The sequence below is a fragment of the Leuciscus leuciscus genome, assembly GCF_965113295.1.
Source record: "Leuciscus leuciscus genome assembly, chromosome: 16".
In the NCBI taxonomy this organism is placed as follows: domain Eukaryota; kingdom Metazoa; phylum Chordata; class Actinopteri; order Cypriniformes; family Leuciscidae; genus Leuciscus; species Leuciscus leuciscus.
Genome location: NC_138740.1, coordinates 28,161,121 through 28,187,914, shown reverse-complemented (window position 1 = coordinate 28,187,914; position 26,794 = coordinate 28,161,121). Strand labels below are relative to the sequence as shown.

Below are 26,794 nucleotides of genomic sequence, written 5' to 3'. Positions count from 1 at the left end.
GAAAACCAAATGTTTAAGTTTTCAGGAATAAAAACACATCAAAGGCCAGATTTACTAATAGCTTGCGTCAGCACAAACCCTCTTTTGGCATTGAAAAACTACTGTCAAGATTTACTAGAGACACACGGTGAAAAATGAACGCTGAAAAGGCATGGACACAGTTATTTTTGCGGCTAACCTTATTGCATATGCATTTGTAGGAGTTTCCCTATCAGACGCAAAATTTATGGGAGGAGAGTATTTAATGAATCATGCAACGTGATTTACTAAGGTTTGCGCAAGTCAATTTACTGGTATTTGCAAAATTATTTAACCCCCAAAAAGCATGTCTTATTAAACCAGACGCTAATTTGCGCTGCTCTTGGTAGATTGTGTTGGTCTTTATGGAAATACAGCGTCTGTGTTCTTTACTTTGCCCTTCGTCAGTAGTTAATCTATTTAGTAACTCTGGCCATAAATGTACAAGATCAACAAATGTCAGATGTAGCGACAAAGAACAGGTCTGATAGGGCCGCACTGGGACAGCAGGCCATCAGGTCTGGCTTCTGCTTGACAGTCTAGATGTGGGAAAAGTGGGAAAAGGGCTAGATTGCTTTTTAATGGCTTGGGAAATCGGTTTAAAGTCAGGTTCAAAATTGAAACTCCCGTTTTAGGTCTGCTGGGATAAGTGCCCAGCCATAGTGTTACATCAAATTTGTTTGTGTGAATGTTTAGTGTAGTACGTTTGGCACACTCACAATTTTCACATTTCATATTTTTGGGGATTTGTCACAGCAAGAGTGTATGTGCGCATGTTTGAATGTGTGAGCGAGTGATAGTGGTGAAACGTAAACCACACTAGATACAGCCCATTCTTTGTCACCATAGAAACAGGAAGGCAACATGACAATGACTCCATCAGGATTATAGGAGAACAGCAGCACAGAGATAGAAAAGAAAACGGGGGGGATGAGAAAGACGACAAAGGGCGACAGATCATATGTTGACTTTCATTTAGAAGATGGCACATAAAAATATGCCTCTTTTCCCCCCACCCCCACGGCAAAAATGTACCTCTTGGACTGTATTAGTACATAAAGTACTTGAAGAGAGAGAGTGAGGGAAAAAAAGAAACACAATATGACAGAGAGACCTTATTGCTTATCAGAACTATAAAACTGAACCACAGGATGTACGCTATGATAAACAAAGCAAACAGCATCTCATGTGGTGTATCATGTATTGTGGGCTGAGTTTGTGCGACACTAAACCCAACATCAATGGGATGTAGATACCTAGAAGTGTGCTTTGAAGGGACAGGTAAACTCAGAGACCCTTGAGCGGAAATGGGAGGACAAAGCCAACGGCACTAGAACTGCCACAGAGCATCATGGGGGTTTTATTTAGATCTGAGCTGGCGCTAACATTTAAATGTCAGGTAAGGAGATGGAAGGACTTGTTGGAATAAAAGCCTGAGGCTAAATGACAAAAAAAGGAGGGAGAGAGAGAGAGAGAGAGAGAGGGCAGGCAGTGAGAGCTGGTCATGCAGCACCATCAGTTTGCTCTCAATGTCCTTATAAAATATCATCCGAAAAGGCAGTGGGCGTTTAGTATCTATGCTTTTTCACCTTAAACAACTGCATTTAAAAAATCTACTAATTGACAAAGGCTTTTGCTCTAAAAGCAAAGATGTATGATGGAGAGATAACTTTTTTAAACTAAATGTTTCCTACAACACAAATTCATTAAAGCTTTACATGTTTAAGAGGTTATATTGTGTCTTTTTTAGTGTATTTTTCCCTGAGGCCCAATTACAATATTAGCCAAACACCAAAAACAGCCACAATTTAAATTTACATGAACATTTCCACCTTATCTCTGACTGCAGTGCCTCTAAGACATCTTTCGTGCCCTCATGCGTCTTTGCTGTTGGGTTTTTTGCATTTGAGTTTAAATAGATGGCCTTTTTTGTACTATTCATGATTTGGCTAATGCTAAAGTGTGTCATTTCTGGTTTGACTTGGGGGGGAAAAATAAACAAAACGGTGGCGTGAGTACTGATGAGCCGGTCTCGTATCTCTCACGGAGGAGCGGGAATTTTCTTAGCAATGTTAAAACGCACATCAACCGATCACTTGTTTAGCGTTCATGTAACGTTAAACACTACATTCAGATTCACCAATCGGAATGAATTCAGTTCGATTGAAACAAAAAGTGTGCATGTAAACAATGAATGGCGACTGCAGAAAGCAAAAGCCGAATCCCGGACATTTTGGACGATCTCGACGGCCGGACATGTCCGGGAAAAAGAGGATGGTAACCCCCCTACTACTCAGCTTTCTCCTACTACTCAGCTTTCTCCACAGAGCAAGAGCCTTCTAGCTTAGCTTCCAAAGAAAGACGACTGATACTGTGTGTACATTCTGTGAGTGAGATCCCACCCTCTATGGGCGGGCTGAAAACATGCGGGACAGCCCCTCCTACTGGCTGTAGTCTTTAGCCTCTGGCCAAAAAATCCTCCGATGACGCAAAATGACGATTTTTGCGTCATCGGAGGATTTTTTCCAGACAAAAAATACATAAATCTCTCGTCTCAGGTGGATATGAGGGTGGAAAGCAAGGTAATTCGAAAATACTACAGGTTTTCTACTAATACAAAGCTTAATGCTAAATCCTGAAGTATCCCTTTAAGTTTAAAGGAACCGTATGTAAGATTGTGGCCAAAACTGGTACTGCAATCACTTTCAAATTACTGTAGAGCGGTGTATCCCCTCCCCCTCCTCCTGACTCGAGGTTGCCAGATAGGCTGCAGGATCCAGCAGGAACTTTTGCTGCGTTCACACCGGACGCGAATAGCGCATCAAATTCGCGCCTGCCGCGTCTAGTTTGACGCTTGACCACTTAGTGTTAATTCGCGTGTCAAGAGCGAAATTGACGTGCGTAAAAACAAAAGTTTGAAGCGAAATTTACGCGCGTCAGAGGCGAAAGTTTCGAAACCCGTTGGCGGCCATCTTTTTTAGATGTTTATCGAGCATTAGCATTAGCATTAATCGAGAGAGTCACCGCTCGTATATGCTCTGGAGAGCAGAAACAGCTGCGTAGGGGACATCGTCGCTGTACTCGGGTCCACCAGACCCTCCAGAGGGTTTCAGGAGTTTCACAATTTGCTCCAGGAGCTAGGTTTGGTGGACCTAACGGTGAGGACGCTGACGAGGACAGCGTAGGCCGTAAGGCCTCGGCCTCGAGTGGTCGCTGCCTGACGAGCCTGCGCTCTACAGCCCGGCGGGAGGTTCACCCTCGCCCGCACCCACCTAATCTGTCATTTATTTTTGATAATAAATGGAGCCAGCCTCCAAAAGTGAAACCTGTCCTGTGATTTTTGTTTTTATACACTAAATTGTGTTTGTTGTCTTTACATTATAATAATTATGTTTCATATAATCTAGAATAGATATGGAATAAATAGCATTCAATACAAAATGAGTATCTCTCATATATTGAAATCGAGTTTTTATGTGAAAGATTTGCTTTGTTGTGCATTTTAGTCATATTACAAAATAATTGATTGAGGCCAAACATAAAATAACATTATAAACTGTCACTTCACCACGTGACAGCAGCAAGCAGGCTCCTGATTGGTTAACGCGGCGCGAATTGACGCAGAAGTTCAGATTTTTCAACTCGGGCGGCAGACGCGAATTCGTGAATGCACAAATAGCAAATTCGCGTCCGGTGTGAACGCACAATTAGGCTGCTACAAGGAGCTTCCAATGGCAAGTGACGAGTCCTACACAGTACGTTTTTTTTCGGACTTTGTCACGACGTATTTCGGATTCATAACGAGGTCTTTTAGGTTTCGTAACGTTAGACATTTTTTATCCGACACGTTTGTAGCTGCAGCTGTGGTAACTAGAGCAGAGCTGGCAACCCGGATGCCGAAACACTACTGACTTCGTGATTAATAGATAGGTGGAGGGTGGAGCATCAAGCCAAAACACAACATGACAACATCAACATCAGTGGAGGGCTGCAACTTCACTTTTAAATGACAATATCCTGTCCGGACTACTGTTGTCAGTGATATAAGTATTTGAAATGAACATGATTTCTTAATGTCTAGTGAAATATCAGGGCAATTTTATGATTAATTGAAATACATTTCTTACATACGGTTCCTTTAAACAAAACGTCAAATCAAGTTGACTAGGCAAAAAAATTAATAAAAAATAAATGATACGAAACAAAAACAAAACAAAATGAGAAACAAAACAAAGAAAAGAAAAGAGACAAAACAAAACATTTGAGTTTAAAAAAAATGTCAAATCAAGTTGACTTGGCAAAAGAAAACAAAGAAACAAAATGAGACAAAACAAAACAAAGAAACAAAAGGAGACAAAACAAGGATATGAGAAAACAAAACAAAGAAAAGAGACAGACAAAACATTTCAGTTTAAACTAAATGTGAAATCAAGTTGATTTGGCAAAAAAACAACAACAAAGAAACAAAATGAGACAAAACAAAATAAAGAAAATAGACTAAACAAAAACTCCTGGAACAAAATGTTCCTACTCAACAGTTATTTTAATATTCACCAGAACTGAACAAAACATTGCTGCAAAGTGAATCTGAGGCACCACAGCATGTCATTGGAAAAAAAGGTACGCAAGCGACGGTTAAAACCCATCAGGGCCATTATCATGTCTCATGGCAGAATCGTCACAACAAGCAGATATTAATCAGGCCTCCGGTTTTCTTCGCTTTAGCTGTTCTACACACAGCATGAAGGAACAGTGGTAAATCAATTGCCATGACGACTAAAAGGCCTCCCGGTGCTCCGAGCCCAGTCTTCAAAAAAAAAAAACGGCAAGATAATGAGAGAAGTTCATCATATGAGTCACTCTCTGTACAGAACAAACCTGAGTGTGTGTGTTTAAAGGGCTGGTTAACTGAAATTACATTTGACGCATGTTCAAATTGTCAATTAGTTGTTATAGGACAGATCAGACAAAATATATGAAGTACAGATTATAGTGCATTTAGAGAACTTATGTCTTTTATGATAATTATATTAAGCAGTTAAAAGTTGGAATTCGAAGAGTGCAAATATTGAGGTCACAAACATCAGAATCAACCTGTTCTGAGACTTGAGTTATTTAAGGGGAAAAGACAAAAACAAGTTTCCGCCCGAATGAAAGTGAACCACTTCCATTCTCACCTCCAGATCTCCCAAGACCACTCTCATCATGCACGTCATCAGAAGAGACAAGTCTGATCACCTGAGACTATCCACACTGTAAAGCAAGGATGTGTTTCAATCCACTCTCTCACTAGTCACAAGTCTTTATAGAAATGGAAATCATTCCATTGCTTCTTATAAATTCTAAGAATGCACATTAAAAAAAATTACAATAATACATGTATCTGTTCTGCATAATAAAACATTAAACACATTTCAGAATGACACTGTACTTTTTAACTCTTACAATGGAATTGCTTTATGGCATGTTACACAGCAATGTTGCTGATAAATATCAATTATGTTTAAATGCGAGACCAAATCAAATTTCTTTTTACAATATACTGGCACAACACAGGAAACTAAGGAGCAGAATGAGGCACAACTCAAGCATAAATTACTATTATTACATGACCTAACAGGGAGAGCATGCTAACAGTGAGACTAATGTCATGTGGGCGATTAATGAACCATGACCTACAACAACTAATTTGCCTAACTATTAACATGCTGGGACAATGACGACACAGTGTATTCAGCCAACATGAATACGCATTGACATTTGTTTAATTAAGGATAACAAAAGTCTTGTAAAAAATTATGACATTTCCAAACACTCCTACCGGCCTCCCCCATTATTTGGTCAACCAGATAGTCTACCCCTGTTATTGGTTAAGCCAGAAATTGACATGTTTGGATGTTCAAACAAGCATAGCAATGTTTGGAAAAGGCCACAGAGTGGCTTACTTATATTATCTCAGCAAATTAAATTGATTTAGTAATTTTTTTTCCGATTAGGCATAATATTATGACCACCTTCCTAATATTGTATTGGTACCCCTTTTGATGCCAAAACAAACCAGTCGAGACATGGACTCCACTAGACCCCTGAAGGTGTGCTGTGGTATCTGGCACTAAGATGTTAGCAGCAGATCCTTTAAGTCCTGTAAGTTGCGAGGTGGGACCTCCATGGATCGGACTTGTTTGTTCAGCACATCCCACTGATGCTCGATTGGATTGAGATCTGGGGAATTTGGAGGCCAAGTCAACACCTCAAGCTCGATGTTGTGCTTCCTCAAACCATTCCTGAACCATTTTTGCTTTGTGTCAGGGCATATATATATATATATATATATATATATATATATATATATATATATATATATATATATATGTATATATTTTTTATATATTTTTTTTTTTTTTTTTTACTTCAGTTTTTAGTAATGTTGATTTATATTTCAAAAATGCTAAAAAAAAAATATATAATAATTTTTTTATATATATATATATATATATATATATATTCTATTTAAAAAGAAGAAAAAACTCAAACCAGGCTGCTACTAGATTCTCTGTTCTGACTACATGAATAAAGTTCTGACTATCCTGGATATCAAAAATGCTGACTGGCCATTTGAACAGAGGTGACAGGAAACAACGTGAGCAGAATCATATAAATGTCACAGCTGGATATCAGCCAAGAGTCGTATCTGTGCTGCTAGCTATGCTTGTGCTCTTGCGTATCTGCCATAGTATTTTTATTATACAGACAAACACACAAACAACTGAACAAATATGTCTAAAAACTAATGACAAATTGAGCGGCTAATAAACATCCAGGGCCACAAATAAAAATGTCCTTTCTATCTGACCGCCTCCAGGGCTTGCAGCCAGCCTCAAAATTACATTAAAGTGCTTTGTGGCAATCTGCATTGTCTTGGGCACACAGAAGATAAAATGCTATTGAATTAAACATTACACAAGGGCTCAAAAATGAGCTGTAACGCTTCATTCAATGTCAAATGTAAAGCAGCGACTGCCACCTGACACAGATACCATGACACATCTTGCTGAAGGCACTGTAGTAAAAAGAAACAAACATGTCACTGTGTTAGCCTTATTTTTACATTACACCTGTTTTTTTTTTATATATATATACAATACCATTTAAAAGTTTTTGAAGAAATTAATATTTTTAGTCAGCAAGGATGCATTGAATTGATCCAAATCAACAGTAACGATATTTAAAATGTTACAAAAGATTTCTATTTCGGTTGAGATTACATGACTTGCCAAACCCTACTAACTTTACTATCACAGTAAATAAAGATTTGACACTTAAGCTGACAGAATAAATTGTAGCATTTCTACAATGGTATCGGTAGCCAATAAAATAAGTCCAAGAGTATAGCAAAGTGCAAGCGTCCCAAAATCACACAAAATGACAGAACATGGGCTCTAATTCAGTATAATTACAGCGTACACCCAGTACGTGCCTTCAACCTTTATCACTCTCTTTGTTAAACATTCGCTCATGAATTTCCCATCTATCTCTAAACCTAATTAATTTCTTTGTACAAAACCATTTTCATACGTTAGAAAAGCAGCATTCTGTATTTCATTTCTGACATACAATGAGAAAAGTGCTGCCTGGTTTGACATTCAGTCTGCTCTGTCAATCTCCAAACTTTAGTCTGTTTATCTAATTATAAAAAAGGATGAACAGCAAGCCAAAAGCCACAACAGCAGGCAGAAGAGAAGCCAGGCGAGCTCTTGCAGAGAGACGGAGGCAGATTGTTTTCCTGGTTGTGACTTGACAGAGACTGATAAGCAGAGAGTGGAAGAGTGGTTTGTTTGAAGCCTCACACAAACAGAGTTCAGAGAGAGAATATATAAGGCTGTGTGAAGTTTTTTCCCTCCTCTCCTCTCATGTATCCCCCTCTTAAGCGACTGAAAAACACATCTAGTTGACCAGAATAACTCTACAACAGCATGGAGAACTAAATCTTCACAGAATCCTGTCTTTTGCATAAGTCACTGCAAGGCTCTTGAAATGATTACAGAGAGACTCACGATATGTTCAGAATGCAATACTAGAATAGTGCACAGTATACACTGAATACTGCGTACTATTTTATACTGCATATGTGAAACTGCACATTATGCAATGATAAACATTTCAACACAGTTAACAGTTAACTAATGCTAGGTTTACACAACGATGTACTAAAAACGTAAAAGTTTTTCCTTTGCGCTATATACATACAGAGGACAACATTGTCAAAATGATCCCCGTTCACACAGATCCATGAAAAAGACAAAAAACGTTGTATTATACATGCCAGGCCAGTAGTTGGTGATGTCACTTTGTAAAGAAACACTTCGCGCCTATAGACTGAACATGCATGCGCACGACATCACCGTTTTCACAAATTTACGATAATCGTTTTCAAACATTTCCACTTTAAAACACGTTTTCAAAAGTTTCCATTTTCAGACCCCCAAAACGCCGTTGTCGTGTAAATGCAGAGCCAAAACGCATACATTTTTTCCTTGTTTTTAGTTGAAAAAGACCTTAAACTATAATAATGTTTTAGTAATAAAAAAAAAAAAAAAAAATAGAAATGTTGCCTTGGCAGCTGACTGAGATAAATAAGTTGAAATACTAAAATTACTAAAACTAAAAATGAAATTAAAAAAATTAAACCTATATACAAATATTTTTGGTCCCACTTTATTGTTCTACAGTACTTTGTACAAACATTTAAATTAATAATTTGATACAATGCACATAATATATTGTCTACATACTGTATGATTAAAAGTACCTGCAGGCACTTACAGCTGTAATTAATTTCTGTAATCTATATATAAGAAAATTTTGTTAATAATTTAGTATTTTTTTATGTTAGTACATAGTAGTTAAAGACACCTGATATAAAGTGTGACCAAAATGAAATAATAAAAATAATAAAATAATTACTAATTACTTAAAATTAAAATAAATCTAATAAATGTAAAAATAAATGCTAATTCAAAATCTAAAAAACTAGTATATAAATAACACTAAATAAACACTGTTGTAGTATGTTACATCATTGTCACATGACCTCATTATATGCATTCATCTGCGAGCAGCTTCCATTTCGCATGATTAACAATTAAAAACGGTCATTTTGCATTTTTGATCCAAATTTGTTTCAAAACATTTAAATTCTAGGCAGTTTGATGAATAATGTGTCAATAAGCTGAAATTTCTTGCAGTTAATGAGTCACACTGGGAATGGAAGGTCAGGTCCAGAACATTGCATTGAGGTTACATACTGCGCACAGTATGCATACTGCAGAAGTAGAGTAGTATGTTATTTCCGAACACAGCCTTTTATGAAATCACATTTTATAGCCCATAAAAAAGCCAGGCATCACTTCCTATAAAACTAAAGTAGATAAAAACTTGAATTATACTTTTAATTACTCACTATTATACAACCTGACATGGCACTAACGCTGCATGGTCTCTAGATTTAAAAGATATGTCTACTGAAAATAATACAGTGCTGAATTTTTGTTATAGCCATAATCTACACGGAACAGTCCAAAGAACTGTGATCGTCTAGACAAGCCTGCGTTTGATGTATGTTGTGTCATCTGTCTTACAGGTTCCCCCGTATGAACTCTTCCTTCAAGTGTACTTCAAAAGGTCTGTTTTACGGTCACCGAGACAAACGGGTGGGGGGGTGGGGGGCACGTTCATGTCAAGCGCACGGTGAAGCTGAAAGGTGACCCCCTCCCTAAGGGGGGGAGATACGCAGCAGGGCTCTGTTAAGAACCCGACGCAAATGTCACAATCTCTTCTACAAAGCACTGCCCTCTCTCTTTCTCTCATACATATTGCAATAAATGCACGTGCACAACATGACATCTAGTTCTGAGGTTATCATTGGACAGAAACAACATAATGAGAAAATACTCAATAAACCGCATCTGAGCCAGCTGTTGCTTGATCAGTTGTTATATATGCTGTAATGCGACTGTTGATCCTCTCAGCTTACATAATGGGCATTAATCTTCACTTAGACTTGAGTGAGAAAAATTAACGCAGGTGTTGACCTGCTGAGTATTTGAATCTCATTCTGTCCTATTGTGAAAGGAAACAACAGAATACCACATGAGTTCCATATTAATGTGTCAAGTTGCTTGGCAACCGTAAACAGCTTACAGCTGAACTTTATTACTTGGCAGAAAATGGTGATTAAGATAATTACTATTAATAAATGTAATTATTTTGTAACATTGGAGTATTTCATCATTTTGCTGTTACTATCAAAAAGGCAGTACACCACTTCAGGGCTTGGGGTTGCTTTGCATTGCGTCATGCTTAAGCCCTCTGAATTATGGTAAAATCACTGTGAAATTTGGTCTCTTCTGGCTTATTGCTTCATTTTAATACAATATGATTCCTGCAATCACTGAGCATGGCATCTGGTAGATCTGAATAATAATAATAATAGCTAAAAAGTTTAGATAACCTCATGCTTTTGTCCAAACCTACAAATGAGCAATATCACAAGCAATTTAATATAATATAATATAACATAACATAACGTAACGTAACGTAACGTAACGTAATGTAACGTAATGTAACGTAACGTAATGTAATGTAATGTAATGTAATATAATATAATATTGTATTATACATGCCAGGCCAGTAGTTGGCGACGTCTAACACTACACGCCTATAGACTGAACCATAGACTGTAGAAAAATGTTTAAATTCCGAATCGTGACCTCAAGAATCGATTAGAAACGAATCGTGAGGTACCAAAAGATTCCCATCCCTATAATATACTGAATATCAAGTTGAGGGTCACTCCCGTACTTCCCAACTGGAACTATGGAATGAAGGAGGGAATGAGAGACATGCTTCTCTTCTAGAGAACTCCGGGGCTTGCCATCTGTCCAGCAACAGGAATGATAGAAATAATAAAGTTGGACAGCACATAAATTATGAGCATACTGCATAGGCTGCTTGGCTTTCTTCCTAAGTGAGATGAAATACACACTTTAGGCCAACTAATCTAGCAAAAAGGTTTGGCAAAAACTGTTTTTGAAAGACCATCACTGAGAACCTACAGTGTGCAAATGTTTCTACACAACTGTACAGACCTGCACAGGTGGACCTATTATCTGACATGATATTGACTGGAGATTGAACTAAATCCTTAAGTAAAGGCATGTGAGGAAAAACAAACACTTGGAGAAAAGGTGCAAATAGACCCAGGAGACATCTATGAAAACAAAGAAGAAAAACTACAGAGATTACAGCACAAAGAGCTTTTGCGTGCATCCAAAATCACTTCTGTACCCAGCAGGGGAAAGGCAAAGAAAAGGGACTTGCACCTGCAGCCACCCGCTTATCAAATGCCAGTCAAAAGTGCTTTTCATGACCCGAGACCATTGTGTTTCCGAAAAAATGTCAAGGGATATCATGGGAGGACAATGTTAGTGTACTTCTCTTTTTATTAAATAAACTAGTCTTTTCACTAAGAGGAACTTTACAATGTGCTCTTTCTACTAAGCGACAAAAAGATTGTATTGTATGGTTTCACGGTTGGAAACATATGATAGTCTCAAGTGTAAGCATCAGGTGAGAGATATGAAGTGTAGCGATGATAAAAGAATTCAATAGATGAGAGAGAGAGAAAAAAATACATTCCCAGAGGGCTCCACTTGATAGAGAAATGACTAGGACAAGCTGCTACCTTCCTGCAACAGTTTGAAAATCCACACTGTGCATCACTGATCAACACACAGTGACGTCAAACATGTGGGGTAATATAACTAAGCAAAGCTTATCAAGAAGATGCGTGTGTGTAGACAGACAGACAAAGATAGATAGATAGATAGATAGATAGATAGATAGATAGATAGATAGATAGATAGATAGATAGATAGATAGATAGATAGATAGATAGATAGATAGATAGATAGATAGATAGATAGATAGATGGAGTCAACTGTGCAACAAGAAACATTGGCACACATTCAAATAGTACTCCATTATGAATCTCTTTGACTCCGGCACAAACAAAGCAAGGCCAGGTCCCTACCACTCATTGTCTCACTGCATCCAAAACACATGAAAGACATCAGAATTGAACACAACTCTTTGAAGTCAGCACTTTGTGTTCCTGGATAAGCAGCCCCAGCTCTGATCGGAGTCCTGAATATTCTGAGTGGGATAAAGAACCAAGAACAAGTGCAGACGATGGCAACCCAACCCGCTCTGCCTCAACCTAAGGGGAGGAGCTGACGTCAACACGGACAGATGTGAGACAGACAGAGATAACATTCAAACATCCTCTCTACCAGGCCCTGGAGCTGTAAAACAAGCTAATTAAAGAAGCCGAACAATAATCGTTAAGGCAAAGGTAGCTAATAGTGCTAGCACGAAGCTCGAGCCTTGAGTGCTGTCAGGATGATTAATGGCATTTTTAAATGACTTCCACAAAGACATCACAGCGGTGTTAACGGTCAGATCAGGTCAACCGCAGCTTTGGTTGTTACTTACTGGCTGAATGTTCAACCGCCTGTGACCACAGAAAGAGGGAGGTGGGCTTGTCACCATGGTAACAAGCTAAGGCAAAGCATCCTCTGTAAATACCGGAGTACCAGGTTTTTGAACTAAACTGGAGATGAACCTGTTTCACCCAAGGCTTCGTTTGGATTGGCTCAAATGAACTTGTGTTGACCAATGAGGCTTTTGCCATAGGCGTAACATTCCGTCAAGCATAACGTTCCGCCCATTCAGACCAAGGTACATCAAAGTGCTAACATACATACCAAAAGAAAGGATAGACATTTTTTATAGGCAATTTTTTCTTATGATATTGCATTGATCTTATTTTTCACATTTACACATTTACACATTTTTCTTACGGTTTAATTAATTAAGGCGTGGTTTGTCTAAATAAAAGAGACAGAAATTGGATAAAGCTTAGAATCTATCATGTTTGCTACAGTTTTTGCACATTATTGTGATGAAGTAATGAAGTAATTTGCAATAGATCATTTTTTTGCTACCATTATTGACAAATAATTTAGAGACAGGACAGGAAATTAGTGGGAAATGAAATTAGAACATATAGTAGGATATATTCACTTGAGCAACACAATTCTAACCACTAGGCTTCATTTATGACAGTAAGGACACTACATAGGGACACTACACCTGTGAATCAGTTATTAACTCTTTTCCCTGTTATTGACGTAGTAATTTTCCGTCATTTTTTAGACAACGTTTCCGCTTTCTATGTTTTCACTGTTATATGGTAGGGGGCGCTATTAGGCATCTTTAGAAAGAGAGAATCTCCAGATCAAAACACAGGCAAAAAAGGAGCATAAAACAAGTGATAAAAAAGCATTGCTTATGCACGTTGTAGTCTTTGAAAAAGAAAAAAACGCTTTTTGTTCAAAATGTTGCTTGTGTCATGTGAAATAAAAAGAATGCATGAAGCTAGAATCAAACTTTTTGTTGTTGTTTAAAAGCAGAGGCTCAGTTCTTTTTCTTTTTGTTGTTGATATATTGCATGTTCAGATATTCATACAACAAAATATTCTGGGGGCCATGAATGTTTTGTGAAAATTATCAAAAATGCTGGCGGTGGCTGGCAAAAAAAAAAAAAAAAAAAATGCTGGTGGGGAAAGAGTCAAGAGGAATAAAAATTATGTTAAATAATTAAGAATAAGAATAAGAATACATTAAATAAGAATCAGATATAGTCTTATGGTAGACTACTTCATCTTCATCTTCCTCCTGTCCTTGCCCTGCTTGATTTGTTCCTGCTGAACATTGTAGTATTGATCTGAACTTCAGAGCGGGGAGGGGAGGAGATTTATTCTCCTATTAGAGGCTTTTGCTGTGTGATGGCTACAGATTAAAGGTCTGCTGCTGCCCAGAGCAACACCGTTACACCGGCCTATTCATTAAACAACTGAATATTGAGTTAAGCCAGGGTTAGGCCAGCTCAGGCTGACACTTACCGAGAAACGGAGTGGAGAGGAGAGAAAAGGCATGGGTAAACACCACATCCTTTTACTTCTGATGTGGAAACCACTTCACACACCCATGCACTCCATTTGATCTAGAAAATCTATAGTCTGCTGTATTATATGATCACTATGTCTGTCAAAGTCACAGTGAGCTCTGAGTCTGAAACACTGTGCTTATTACCAGACCCAATGACTCTGAAATTCAACACATTTATGTCTCAACTCAGACCTGTCTCCCAGGACAGCTAGGTGACTAGCTTGACCAGATTTAAAACCCATGTAATAAGTTTTTTGCCTGTTAGTCCATGTCTATTCATTTTGAATAAATTCTAGAGTACTTAAAATAAGAAAGAAAGAAAGAAAGAAAGAAAGAAAGAAAGAAAGAAAGAAAGAAAGAAAGAAAGAAAGAAAGAAAGAAAGAAAGAAAGAAAGAAAGAAAGAAAGAAAGAAAGAAAGAAAGAAAGAGATTGATTGATTGATTGATTGATTGATTGATTGATTGATTGATTGATTGATTGATTGATGCAAGGCAATACAGGCAAAACCATGTATGAAATGTATGTAACCAACATGTATGTATGAAAATGTGTGCATATTTAATTAGTTAATGCATAATTTACATTTAAATATTTCAGAAAACTTGTGTAATATAAAACAATTGTCTTAATGTACTGAGACAAATCAACTGGGGAAAGTATAGTGATATCTAATAGTTAAATGTTTCACCCTATTCACATGTAGTGTCTTGCCTTAACTAAAAGAATAAAGATAAAATCACAAAAGTCTCAATTTCTCAGAGAACCATCCATTTATTAAGTAACCAAGTACATTAACAATCGCATTTCGCTTGTAGCACCAACCCTGAGATTGGCCTTTCAGTGTCTCTTTCTGTCCTTTTTTCCAGTTTCTCTCATTTATCTTGCTTGGCTGCAATGGATGTCTACAACTTGGCGTCTGCATTCTGTCCCTTTCTCCAAACGGGCTCATTGTCTCTAGTTGTAAAGCTCTTCTTTACAGTGATGCCCTCTCCATCACTTCTTTCAAGGCATCGTCTCATGACTCTGCATGTCGCCCATTAAAAAAAAAAATCATGACTGTGATTCCACTAGGAGCTAAACAATAATTTAGTATGAATCTAAAAAGACAGACACTCCACTGAGATTTCACCTTCAGCCAAGACATCTTTAAATTAATGAGCACATACTGTACATGCGATCTGAGCAACCTTCACGGCACGTGGAAATATAATGAGATGAAGACCGTCTGATAGAAGAAAGATGAAAGGAAGCAGGCAAATAAAAAGTAAGATAAGATTGGTGGCCTGCCTTAAGCCAAGTTCACAACGACAGTGATTGCAACAAAGACACCAGAAGTCATTAACTTTCAGAGAAAGTTAGCAAGTTCTGCAAGTCCAGTGATTCGACAAAGTTGAGAAAAGTTTAAACTTATTGAAAATGAGAAGCAATGCAATTCGGTGACTACCAATCCATGAAGTTCATGTTACTGTGAACGACTTGACTGTTCTGGCAATGCTTTGTCTTTGAATGCATACATTGATATGATATAATAATGGCTGCATAAGATATACATTATATACACTCTTAAAAATAAAGATCCTTTATTGGCATCTATGGTTCCATGAAGAAACTTTAACATCCACAGACCCTTTCCATAGCACAAAAGGTTTTCTACAATGGAAAAAGGTTCTTTATATTACAGAGTGCTGCAGGGATGACATCTTTTTGTAGTCCAAAACTCGGAAACAAGTTAGTTCCATTGTCCTGAAGTCAGTTTTTTTTTTTTGGTTAAATGGCTGAAAGTTATTTTCATATTTTATTCCATGGCATAAAATACCCCCTTTTGATTATTTAAAAGCTTTTACTTGTCTTAAAAAATGCGGTTGCTAACAAGTGGCTGAAGGAATACAGAGGTTAAAAGTCACCAGCAAAACAGGTAAACTCATCTACTCACTAGTTCCTTTCACAGTCTCTTTATGTTCATAATAACACCATTGCAAACTATTCTAACTCAAACTGTTTTTTTTTAAAGGGATACTTCAGGATTTAGCATTAAGCTTTGTATTAGTAGAAAATCTGTGGTATTTTCGAATTACCATGCTATCCACCCTCATATCCCCCTGAGATGAGAAATGTATGTATTTTTTGTCTGGAAAAAATCCTCCGATGACGCAAAAATCGTCATTTTGCGTCATCGGAGGATTTTTTGGCCAGAGGCTAAAGACTACAGCCAGTAGGAGGAGCTGTCCCGCATATTCTCAACCCGCCCATAGAGGGTGGGATCTCACTCACAGAATGTACACACAGTGTCAGCCGTCTTTTTTTGGAAGCTAAGCTAGCAGGCTCTTGTTCTGTGGAGAAAGCTGAGTAGTAGGAGAAAGCTGAGTAGTAGGGGTTACCATCCTCTTTTTCCCGGACATGTCCGGCCGTCGAGATCGTCCAAAATGTCTGGGATTCGGCTTTTGCTTTCTGCAGTCGCCATTCATTGTTTACATGCACACCTTTTGTTTCAATCTAACTGAATTCATTTCGATTGGTGAATCTGAATGTAGTGTTTACATGAACGCTAAACAAGTGATCAAAGATGTGCGTTTTAAAGGGATAGTTCACTTTGAAATACATTTTTGGTATGTTTTAGCTTACCTCAAGGGCATCCAAGATGTAGGTGTCTTTTTTTCCACAGTAGTTTCAATTTTGATATTTTTAGGTCAAACCGTTCTTGTCTGTCAGTCATATAATGCAGGTCGATGGTCACTGTCTCAAAGAGGATGCACAGAGTCCAAATTTAAACAATTCCCCGTCGTCCAAATTAAACAATTCCCCATCGTAAGTACACATTGATGGCCCAAGACACGAAACGAGCGGTTTGTGTGAGAAAACGAACAGTATTTATATCGTTTTTACCTCTTATACACAGCCATGTCGAAGTGATCTGATCTGACGTGTACGCAGACTGGTGCATAGATATATACACTAGATGTCGCCTTAAAGACATTCGTTCCAATGAACTGCCGTAGACAAGGCGAGTAGGCGACATCTAGTGTATATATCTATGCACCAGTTTGCGTACACGTCAGATCAGATCACTTCGACATGGCTGTGTATAAGATGTAAAAACGATATAAATACTGTTCGTTTCGTGTCTTAGGCCATCAATGTGTACTTACGATGGGGAATTGTTTAATTTGGACGACGGGGAATTGTTTTAATTTGGACTCTGTGCATGCTCTTTGAGATAATGACCATCGACCTGCATTATATGACTGACAGACAAGAACGGTTTGACCTAAAAATATCAAAATTGAAACTACTGCGGAAAAAAAGACACCTACATCTTGGATGCCCTTGAGGTAAGCTAAAACATACCAAAAATTAGTTTCAAAGTGAACTATCCCTTTAACATTGCTAAGAAAATTCCCGCTCCTCCGTGAGAGATACGAGAGCGGTGCGTCTCAGTAATGATGGCACCGGCCTCGCGCCGTTCTCCCGCGCCCCTCAGTCTCGTCCTGCTTGCCACAGTAAATTAATGGCGACTGTAGAACGCAAAAGCCGAATCCCGGACATTTTGGGCGATCTCGAAATCCCGGGCAAACTCGTCACGGAGACTCACTAGTAGCTTAGCCTTGTTGTTTTCAAACTGCGCTCTCTTACCGGTAGGCGTGGCCTCCTAGGGCAGCGAAGCAAGTGCATTCTGGGAGTTGTTGTCTTTCATCCACATAAGCCAAAAACACATTTTCTGGCTTTTCTCAGTCTAGAAAGCTCCAAATTCAAAAATAATTTCACATTTCTTCTACATAAATGACCTATTTTAAATACACATTCATCTTTCCAGAGGTGAAGTATCCCTTTAAATAAAGACTGAAAGCGTTGTCAAAAGCTATTGATGATGCTGAAGTCATGCATTTGTGTAGTTTTATTGTATTTAAGCTTCAAAATTTATTTGATTTCAAATTTGTGTTTATTTGTGAAGATTATCATGATTAACAAAACGTAAACAAAACAAAACGTAAGAATTATAAACTTGTGTTGGTCACAGAGTTTATTTTATGCATTAATCCAAAAGCCTATATGAGCAAATCCTATTTTTTGTCATGGGAACCAGGGTGATGCTAACTTCCAGGGTGGCCTACAAAAATACGTCATCAGCAAAACTTGAAATGGCTCAGCGATTTACTGCAGAGCAAGTTCTGAACGCTCATATTGAGAATATGTATGAGATGGCGAATATGAGCCAAATTCTGAATGTACTCGGAAATGAGCTCTGACGAGGACAGTGATGATGGTATACATCTGCTTAAATTGAACCCTTCCAAGCTCCATAAGGTCACAAAGTATGCTTTATTTTATTCTTCTGTAATTGTTACTCTAATATCAGGAGAGTTTTATATTATCGTGACAGGTAGAGATCCATCCGTGTTAGATATAGATCCGGGTAGATAACGACCCAAAATATATAATAATGATTGGTGAAACATTCATGCATTTAAGGGTTAAAAGTGTATATCTATAATATCTGTGTGATAATTTTTACAAGCTAGTTATGTAGCCTACCAATAGCATTAGTGCATCCTGTGGCACGAAAGCCTACCAACAATAAAGTGATCTCCAGCTATTAAAATCACTGTCAATGTGAATGCGGTTTTACAGCTAATGGTTTTTGAGCCATTATGATGCATCCACATAAAAACAGGGAGTGAAATCCGTAGCGTCTCGCAGGAATCAGATCAGAGGAGCAGTGGGCCGTCGACGTGAACGATCACAGTGATAAATATAAAAGAAAAGAGCGTGCCATTGTTTCAAGGCCTAACCGGGTTGCCTGAGGACAGCATGGGCCAGACTACTGTTGTCGAGGTAACAGTGGGCAATGGTAATAGCAGTGTACTGTCTGGGCGTGGAAATGGTGATGCCCTCCAAAATTAACATTTTGTGAAAAAATTATCTCCTTTTTCTAGTCTGCATAAAATAATGACTGCAAGACCAAGCAAAAGACTCTGCCAACTGTTTATATCGGCTGTATCATGCAGCACTAGTAAGTGGTCATTTTAATTTGGCTAGCGCCCAGTTACCAGCTAACAGAAAACAATTTATGACTACTGGGCGAACACCTAATTAATATACATGACTGATATTCCAAATAAAATCCTGATCCCAAAACCCTTCTATACTCATTCTATACGGTTCATCTCTCTTCTTTTTCTTCTTCTTCTCCTTCTTCCTTCTTTTAAACTGATCACAGTCTGTCATACCCCACTTACTCTGTCTGCTTTTTATCCTCACTCATCTTTGATTTATCTGTCAAGTCCATTTTCAGAATTGCAATTATCTGCTCCATAAATCCACAGTCACTGAAATCATAACTTGAAGCTTGACAAACATAAACTGTGGACTGAAATGGACCACAATATAAAGAGCAGGTGTTGGGAATACAGACACCTGGAGATAAACAATGCAATTGTGCTACAGTTACAGATCAGTCAGCAAACCCTGGTCCCTCTTAAAGGGATAGTTCACCCAAAACACAAAGGACTTGTGACTTGCTTGACTAAGGCCGCATTTACATTACATGGTTCAAGTGACCCAATTAAAAAATTTTTCCTCCTATGTGGAACATATCGGATATGACCTACAAACGTGTAAGCAGGAAAAAAACGCATGGATTCCGATATTCTCAGGTTTCCGGCCTCATTCATAGGTGGAAATAAACCTGATATGGATCAGATACGTAAGCAGACAGACCGGATATTTCCCTGTCAATGAAAGTCGTACATCATAGAAAAAGCGACGGTGGCGAGTGACGTCAACTCAGGTGGACATCAACCGATCACATGACTTTTTTCAATGGCACAATGGAGTACAAAGGCTCAACCCAGTGGAGTCATGCTAAGGTTTTATGTCATTTGAGCCTTTAGGGCAAAGAGACAGTGACCTTTAAAGATGATGCGGAAAGCAAAAGCTTGTTTTATCATTTTGTCTGCGTCCATTACAAATCACGCTGTTTTTACTTCCTTTTCAGCCTTTTCCAGGTCAGTACATCTACCAAGGGATGTTTCGCCAAGTGTATAGTGAAAATGCAGATATTGGATATGTTTCACTTCTAAAAGATGCAAGCTGGTCGTAAAAAAAACGTTAAAAAAACGGTTATAGTCAACAAACAAGAATTGGGCATCAAGACCTGTAGTGTAAATGCGGCCTTTATGAACCAATACTCGAGACTCGACTTGGACTTGAACTGCATGACAACACACAGGGCAACACGTAGATAGCAGCCCTGCATCAGTGATCCAGACAGCAGGAGAGAGATTGCAGCTCAGCAGTGGGCTGGTTCATATACCACAGTTTTACAAAGGTACGCAAGTTAAGAAGAACCTCCCTCTGGTGTCCTGAAGTGCCCAGATATACTGAACCATGAATATTTATACCACTTAAAATAAAGTGAGCAAGCAAGATAGAGCATATTTTTCTTGCTGTATTTCAGTGGGGAAAAAAACCTGCATTTTATTCACTAAGCAATCGCAATCCAGTTTATGCAGACATTAAATGTGCTGAAATAGCACAAATATGGCATGTAATTTAGGCTCATTATAGCTTGCATTGTACCTTTTTCACAAAACTCAGCACTATGTGCCTGGTTAAAATCGAGCTTTACCAACAACAGAAACCACCCATACCTGCTAGTATTACATTCTATATCATGACCAGAGATACAAATGTGAGGCATTCACAGATTCTTATATGCTGCTTTGGTGCACAAGAAAATGTCTCATTATTATCAATGTTGAAAACAGTTGTGCTGCTTTTTGTGGAAACCATGATGTTGTTAATAAAATAGGAATATTTTAAAAAAAAATTCCTTTATAAATGTTTCAACAATGATTTTAGACTTGTAGATAATGTCCTAAATCATATGGGGAAAAAATATAACTTTCTTTTTCTTTTTCTTTTTAAAGAGAGAAGTTTACCTGTATTAGAAATTATTGCTGGTCTGCAAAACTGTCTGAATCAACTCTGTGATTCTGTAAAGCCTGGGACACACCAAGCCGACTTCAAAGAACTAGTGGCGACAAAAAACACCGATATTGTCACCTCGCGTCGGCTGCGTCTGTACCAGTAAGCTGCGCTTGAACACACAGCACAGACTACAGCCGACTGCAAACCAGCACGTGCGTTCTGCGTCTGCGTGTAAGGAATGAACTGTCTGTATCAGCAGTTATCAATTATCTATATTCGTAATTCAAAAGGAGAAACCGAAACAAGGATATACGAGATATACACAAATATATGAATTACGAAACGTAAACAAATCAGTGCTTGCTTACCATTTTGAATATCAGTTATGTTGATAACTTTATTCATGTTAACCTGCTCATGTTGTTATGAATACATTCGCGATTTGGAATTCTCTGGTCGGATTACATAAAATTAGATTAGCCTTTTGTCTGTGCCGTCTTGACTTCATTCTCGTGCACTCGTTCGCTAAACTGATCATCCAATCAGAGTTTCCTCTCTAACCGATGTCCCCGACGCCAATTCAACATGCTGAATTGGGGAAACTGCTGCCGACGAGAGCCGACGTGTGGAACACACCGCAAAAACTAGCCCGACGGCTGACCATCGGCTTGGTGTGTCCCGGCCTTAATAACAGTAAATGTCAGAGTTTTCTGTCAGCAAAAGCACTATTCCGACAGGACTAGTTTTTCCTGAGGAGGTCAGATAATTTTGAGTTTACAGAACAACTTCATTGTAATCCTGTCACACAACCTGGCTAAAAATTACAAACCAAATGACCAGTTTTTCAGCTAACTCATGGGTCCTCTGAGAAATCTAATCCTGTCTGGGTAGGAATGTCTGTAAATTCAGAATATTTTTCACAACGTATCCCCTCATTTATTTTGACCTTTGTCAAATACTGTAACTAAAGCCAAATTTTCTTGTTGTGCTTCCTGGTGCACCTTCATTATGGATTTAGACCTTTTTCTAACACTCTAGGTAAAATAACAGTTCAATTACTGCTGGCATTTAATCTGATGTAAAATAAATGAATTCCTTCCCTTAATATACATAAATGTTGTAATTATAACACATATATCATTTACATAAACTGTTTACTTTAATAGGATTCAGGATGACCTTCAATAACACCTGATTCCAGACAGACACTCTTATTCCAACCTAAAACCAACAGGCATCGCAATCAACATGAAATCACAGACGTCCTCTGTCAATAACTGTAACCCAAACGTCATTTGGAAAAGGAATGCTGTCTAAATAGTCCAATATCTGAAAAAACTCAACTTTCTTAGGAGTACAGGATCGGCCAGAGGCCAATGTTTACATAAACGCAGAAGGGGACCAGACTAGAACACTTTGTAACAGGCACTTTTGCAAAGAAATAAAGCTATCTCTTACTTTCCTGAAGACATGGAACACACACACATCCATTTGAAACTGTTTCTGCCTCCCCAGCAGTGGGTTGTGGACTCACCCTGTCAGAACGACCACAAAGTCCATTACGTTCCAGCCGTTGCGTAGGTAAGAGTCTTTGTGAAACACAAAGCCCAGGGCGATGATCTTAATGCCGGCCTCGAAACAGAATATTCCGATAAAGTAGGGCTCTGTGTCGTCCTGTAGGAAGAGAGAGCAAAAAGAAGGACAACTTGTTTTTTAGTGTGCCTGAAAGAAGAGAGGGTCTATTGATGCATGTATAAAAGATAGAAAGCAAAATATAGAATATAGAATATAGGTTGAAGCTTTTCACTTTTTTTTGCATGACACAGGGTCAAGATGCATGGATTTGCACTGTGATGGGGAAGGTGAAGATGTGACAGTCTAAATCCATTGAAAGTGTTTTACATGGTTATTATTGTTAACTACAACTATTACAAAAATATTTCAGTTAACTGAAATAAAGCTCAAATAAAATATAAATATTAGTAATTAGTAATTAGTAACTAAACAAAAATTTAAATAAACTGAAATAAGTTTAAGTTTAACTGGAAATAAATACAAATTAAAAATAAAACTGAAATAAAAAAAATGTATTAAGCCCAAATAGCATTTAAAAAATAAATAAATAATAATGACAAAAGCACAAACCAAAATGACTTAAAATTAAACTAAAATTAACATGAAAACTAAAAGTATAAAATAAAGGCTTAATTAAACAATATTAAAACTAAAATAAAAACTAAAATAACACTGGTGCATGAAATAAATATTATAAAAAAATAAAAAAGTATATATATACATATATATACATACATATACATACATATACATACATATATACATATACATATATATATATACACATATATACATATATATATATATATATACACATACATATATACATATATATACGTATATATATATATATATATATATATATATGTATATGTATGTATGTATATATATGTATGTATATATATATATATATATATGTATATATATATATACATATATATATACATACATACATACATACACACATACACAATGTAATACAATTAAATATTTATATAATAATACATTTAATTTTAAAACATTTCATATGCTATTAGTACCACTGAAACCAGAACATTCTATCTTACAAAAAAAAAAACTGGAGGAAATATACCAAGTATAAGTTAAGGAAACTGTTAGAAGAATGTACTTAAAGAGATTCAGTCCTGGCTACAGCATGTCGCATTGCTTTTGAACTCATTCCCATTAATGTCACCAGAGCCCTAAGGCTCTACAGGCACTTACACCAGACTAACCTCTCCAGAGCTCTGCTCTCAGCAATCCCTCCCACTTTATGAGTGCAATTATCAACCCTGCTCGCAAATAAGTCTTCTTATGGTGCTCTTTTTGATGGAAACCTTATCCTAGCGATATAATTCTTTAATAAAGTCTTCAATAACAACAGCATGATGCCATTTTGTGATGATACTTTGGTACTGCGAGGAAAACGCTGCACTGTTAAATCTTTCTACTCTCTGTAAAAATAAATGTGCCTTTGGCAATGCATTATATAACATTCCATTAGCAAACACACAAAAAAAAATTAAACAAACAAAAAATAATTTCATGTTGAATAGTCCCTAAAGGTGCCCAAAGCTAAATCACACTCTATTGGTGTATATTTTCTCAATAATAGTCTAATTATCGTTGTGGTGCTAGACAGCACCTGTCTTGTTGTCTCTGTGAAATCACTTGGCAAAAATGTGCTTGCAGGAGCAGATGTGAGGCTGTGCATAACGGATGATTTATGGAAGCAGAGACATGAGTGAGCGTTGCAGCAGACAGCATATTCCAATCTATTATGTATAGATCTAAAGAGTTTATTAATAATGAACATCCTGTCTGTAGTGTCTGGGTATCAGGGGCCTAGTTTATCTCTGCAACAGGTAGGGAACTGGTTGCGTTGCAGTGTTAACCAAACAAGATGTTGATGAATTTGACAGGTTGAGGTTGAACCCTCACTACAGGGAACAATGAAGAATGAAATAACTCTTCAGTTAAGCACTGCCACTATCTGGCGTAAAACACAGGTCCTTAAAGGGATAGTTCACGCTAAAATAACATTTACTCACCCTGGTGTTGTTTTAATGTCGTATGCCCTCCTTTCTTTTTCAGACCACAAAAGGAGAATTTTATTTTATTTATTTTTTATGTCCCTCTCACTCTCGTCCATATAATGGCAGTGAACAGCGACCAGCATCAAGCTTTTAAAAAACGAAAGCAAAATTATCACAGAATGGTCCCATGCAACACGTGTCATATATTCCGAGTGTTCTGGGGTCAGGATTTTTGTTAAATAATACATAAAATTTTGCTTTGTTTTTCACGAAACCCTATCGTATACCCCCAGAACACTTGGAATATATGAAACGTGTCGCATAGGACCATTGTGTGTGTCACGGCTGGTTGAAATACAGGAACAAAAAGGTGAGCTGGATCTATTTGTTAATAAACAAAACTCAAAAAGGTAACAGAAACTCTCAAGAAATCTCAGAATCAACACAGGAACGGAACAACCAACTTAGTAAGATGAATACCGAACAAAGACTGACTGAAAAAAAGCTCAATATATACAAGCCTGAAACAATCAAAGAAACGAGTAACAGGTGAACAACTTAGGGTGCTTTCACACTGGCAGTTTAGTTCGAAACGGGGCATGGTTCGCATGAAAAATTCACGCGACGTGCACACCGGGATACCGAACCCGAGACTACCTGACGGAGGTGGTCTAAGTTCGGTTGCACTTGAACTGTGCCACGATTCGCATGAATGTGAAAGCAACACGAACTCGGATGCACATTTGTTCAGTAAGTGAAAGCAACCTGCACATGCGTTTTAGCCGATTACGATGTATTTAGCTCAATAAAACACATGGGATGATAGTGTTGATGATTTCCCTTAGATACGAGCGAGAGCGAGCCTACAGTGTATTCCACTGTCTCCTCAAAATAGTCTGTTTAAAAGCAGCAAAAAGCAAACTTCATGCGACGCACATACAGTAAACCCAAGTGTCGTTTACTAAGCTGCGCATAATAGCACCAAATTAATAAAAAACGAGTTCTGTTTTCTATCACGCGCCATGCACGTTTGTGATGACGTAGATGAATGCAAATGTACCAGGGTTCGATAGACTCAAGTTGAGTGTGAAACCAGACTAACTCTGCGTGGGGCACCTGAACCATCGCACTCGGACCGCAACAAACATGCCCAGTGTGAAAGTCCCCTAAATCAATCAATGAGAAACCATAGAAACAAACTCAAACAAAACCAAAACGCATGCAAAACCCACCCAAAACAAACACAAGCACAGATCACCCGTGACACTGTGATACTTTTGTGTCTTTTTTTAAAAGCTTAATGCAGGTCGCTATTCACTGCCACTATATGGATGAGCATGAATGGGACAAAAAGAACTGTATACTGCATAAGAATAACACCAGAGTGAGTCAATTATGACTTAATTTTAATTTAAGGGTGAACCATACCTTTAAAGTAGGGTTTCTCAAACTCGGTCCTGGAGGGCCACTGTCCTGTACAGTTTAGCTCCAACCCTGATCAAACACACCTAGCTGTGAGTTTCTAGTGATCCTGAAGACATTGATTAGCTTGCTCAGGTATGTTTGATCAGGGTTGGAGCTAAACTGTGCAGGACAGTGTTTGAGAAACCCTGCTTTAAAGGAACAGTTCACCAAAATATGAAAATTTTGTCATAATTTATTCACTCGTGTGATGTCGTTCCTAACCTTTTCTGACTTTGAAAGGAGTCTAAGCTTTTCTTTTCCACAGAATCAAAGCATATAGTTCCAATAAGGACCAGAAAGCACCATCAAGGTCCATATGTTTTGTGTGCTATCTTCCAAGTCTTCTTAAGTAATAAGGCAGCTTTATGTGACGAATAGACCAAAGTTAAGTCCTTATTTGAAGAAAATCAGCCCTTCCCAATAGTGTCTCATTGTCATGTCATTCCACATAATCACATTTTTGTGTGTGTGTGTATATATATATATATATATATATATATATATATATATATATACACACACACACACACACACATACATATATATATATATATATAGTGTGTATATATATATATATATTAGTATATACAGTATATTATAAATTAATAAACAAGAAATGTATAATTTCATTCAGCAAGGATTAATTAAATTGATCAAAAGTGACAGTAAATGATCTTTCATTGTCACAAAAGATTTCTATTTC

General features: G+C 37.6%; 1 protein-coding gene across 5 annotated transcripts in view; it reads right to left on the bottom strand.

The window, feature by feature from the left end:
• The window catches only part of cacna1bb (calcium channel, voltage-dependent, N type, alpha 1B subunit, b), a 148,736-nt gene that overhangs the window by 112,466 nt on the left and 9,476 nt on the right, over positions 1–26,794 (bottom strand). For all 5 annotated transcript variants that reach the window (XM_082140195.1, XM_082140194.1, XM_082140196.1 and 2 more), the window contains exon 5: positions 22,551–22,690. In XM_082140195.1, coding sequence (XP_081996321.1) covers positions 22,551–22,690 — 140 coding nt within the window. The remainder of the gene's footprint in view (positions 1–22,550; positions 22,691–26,794) is intronic.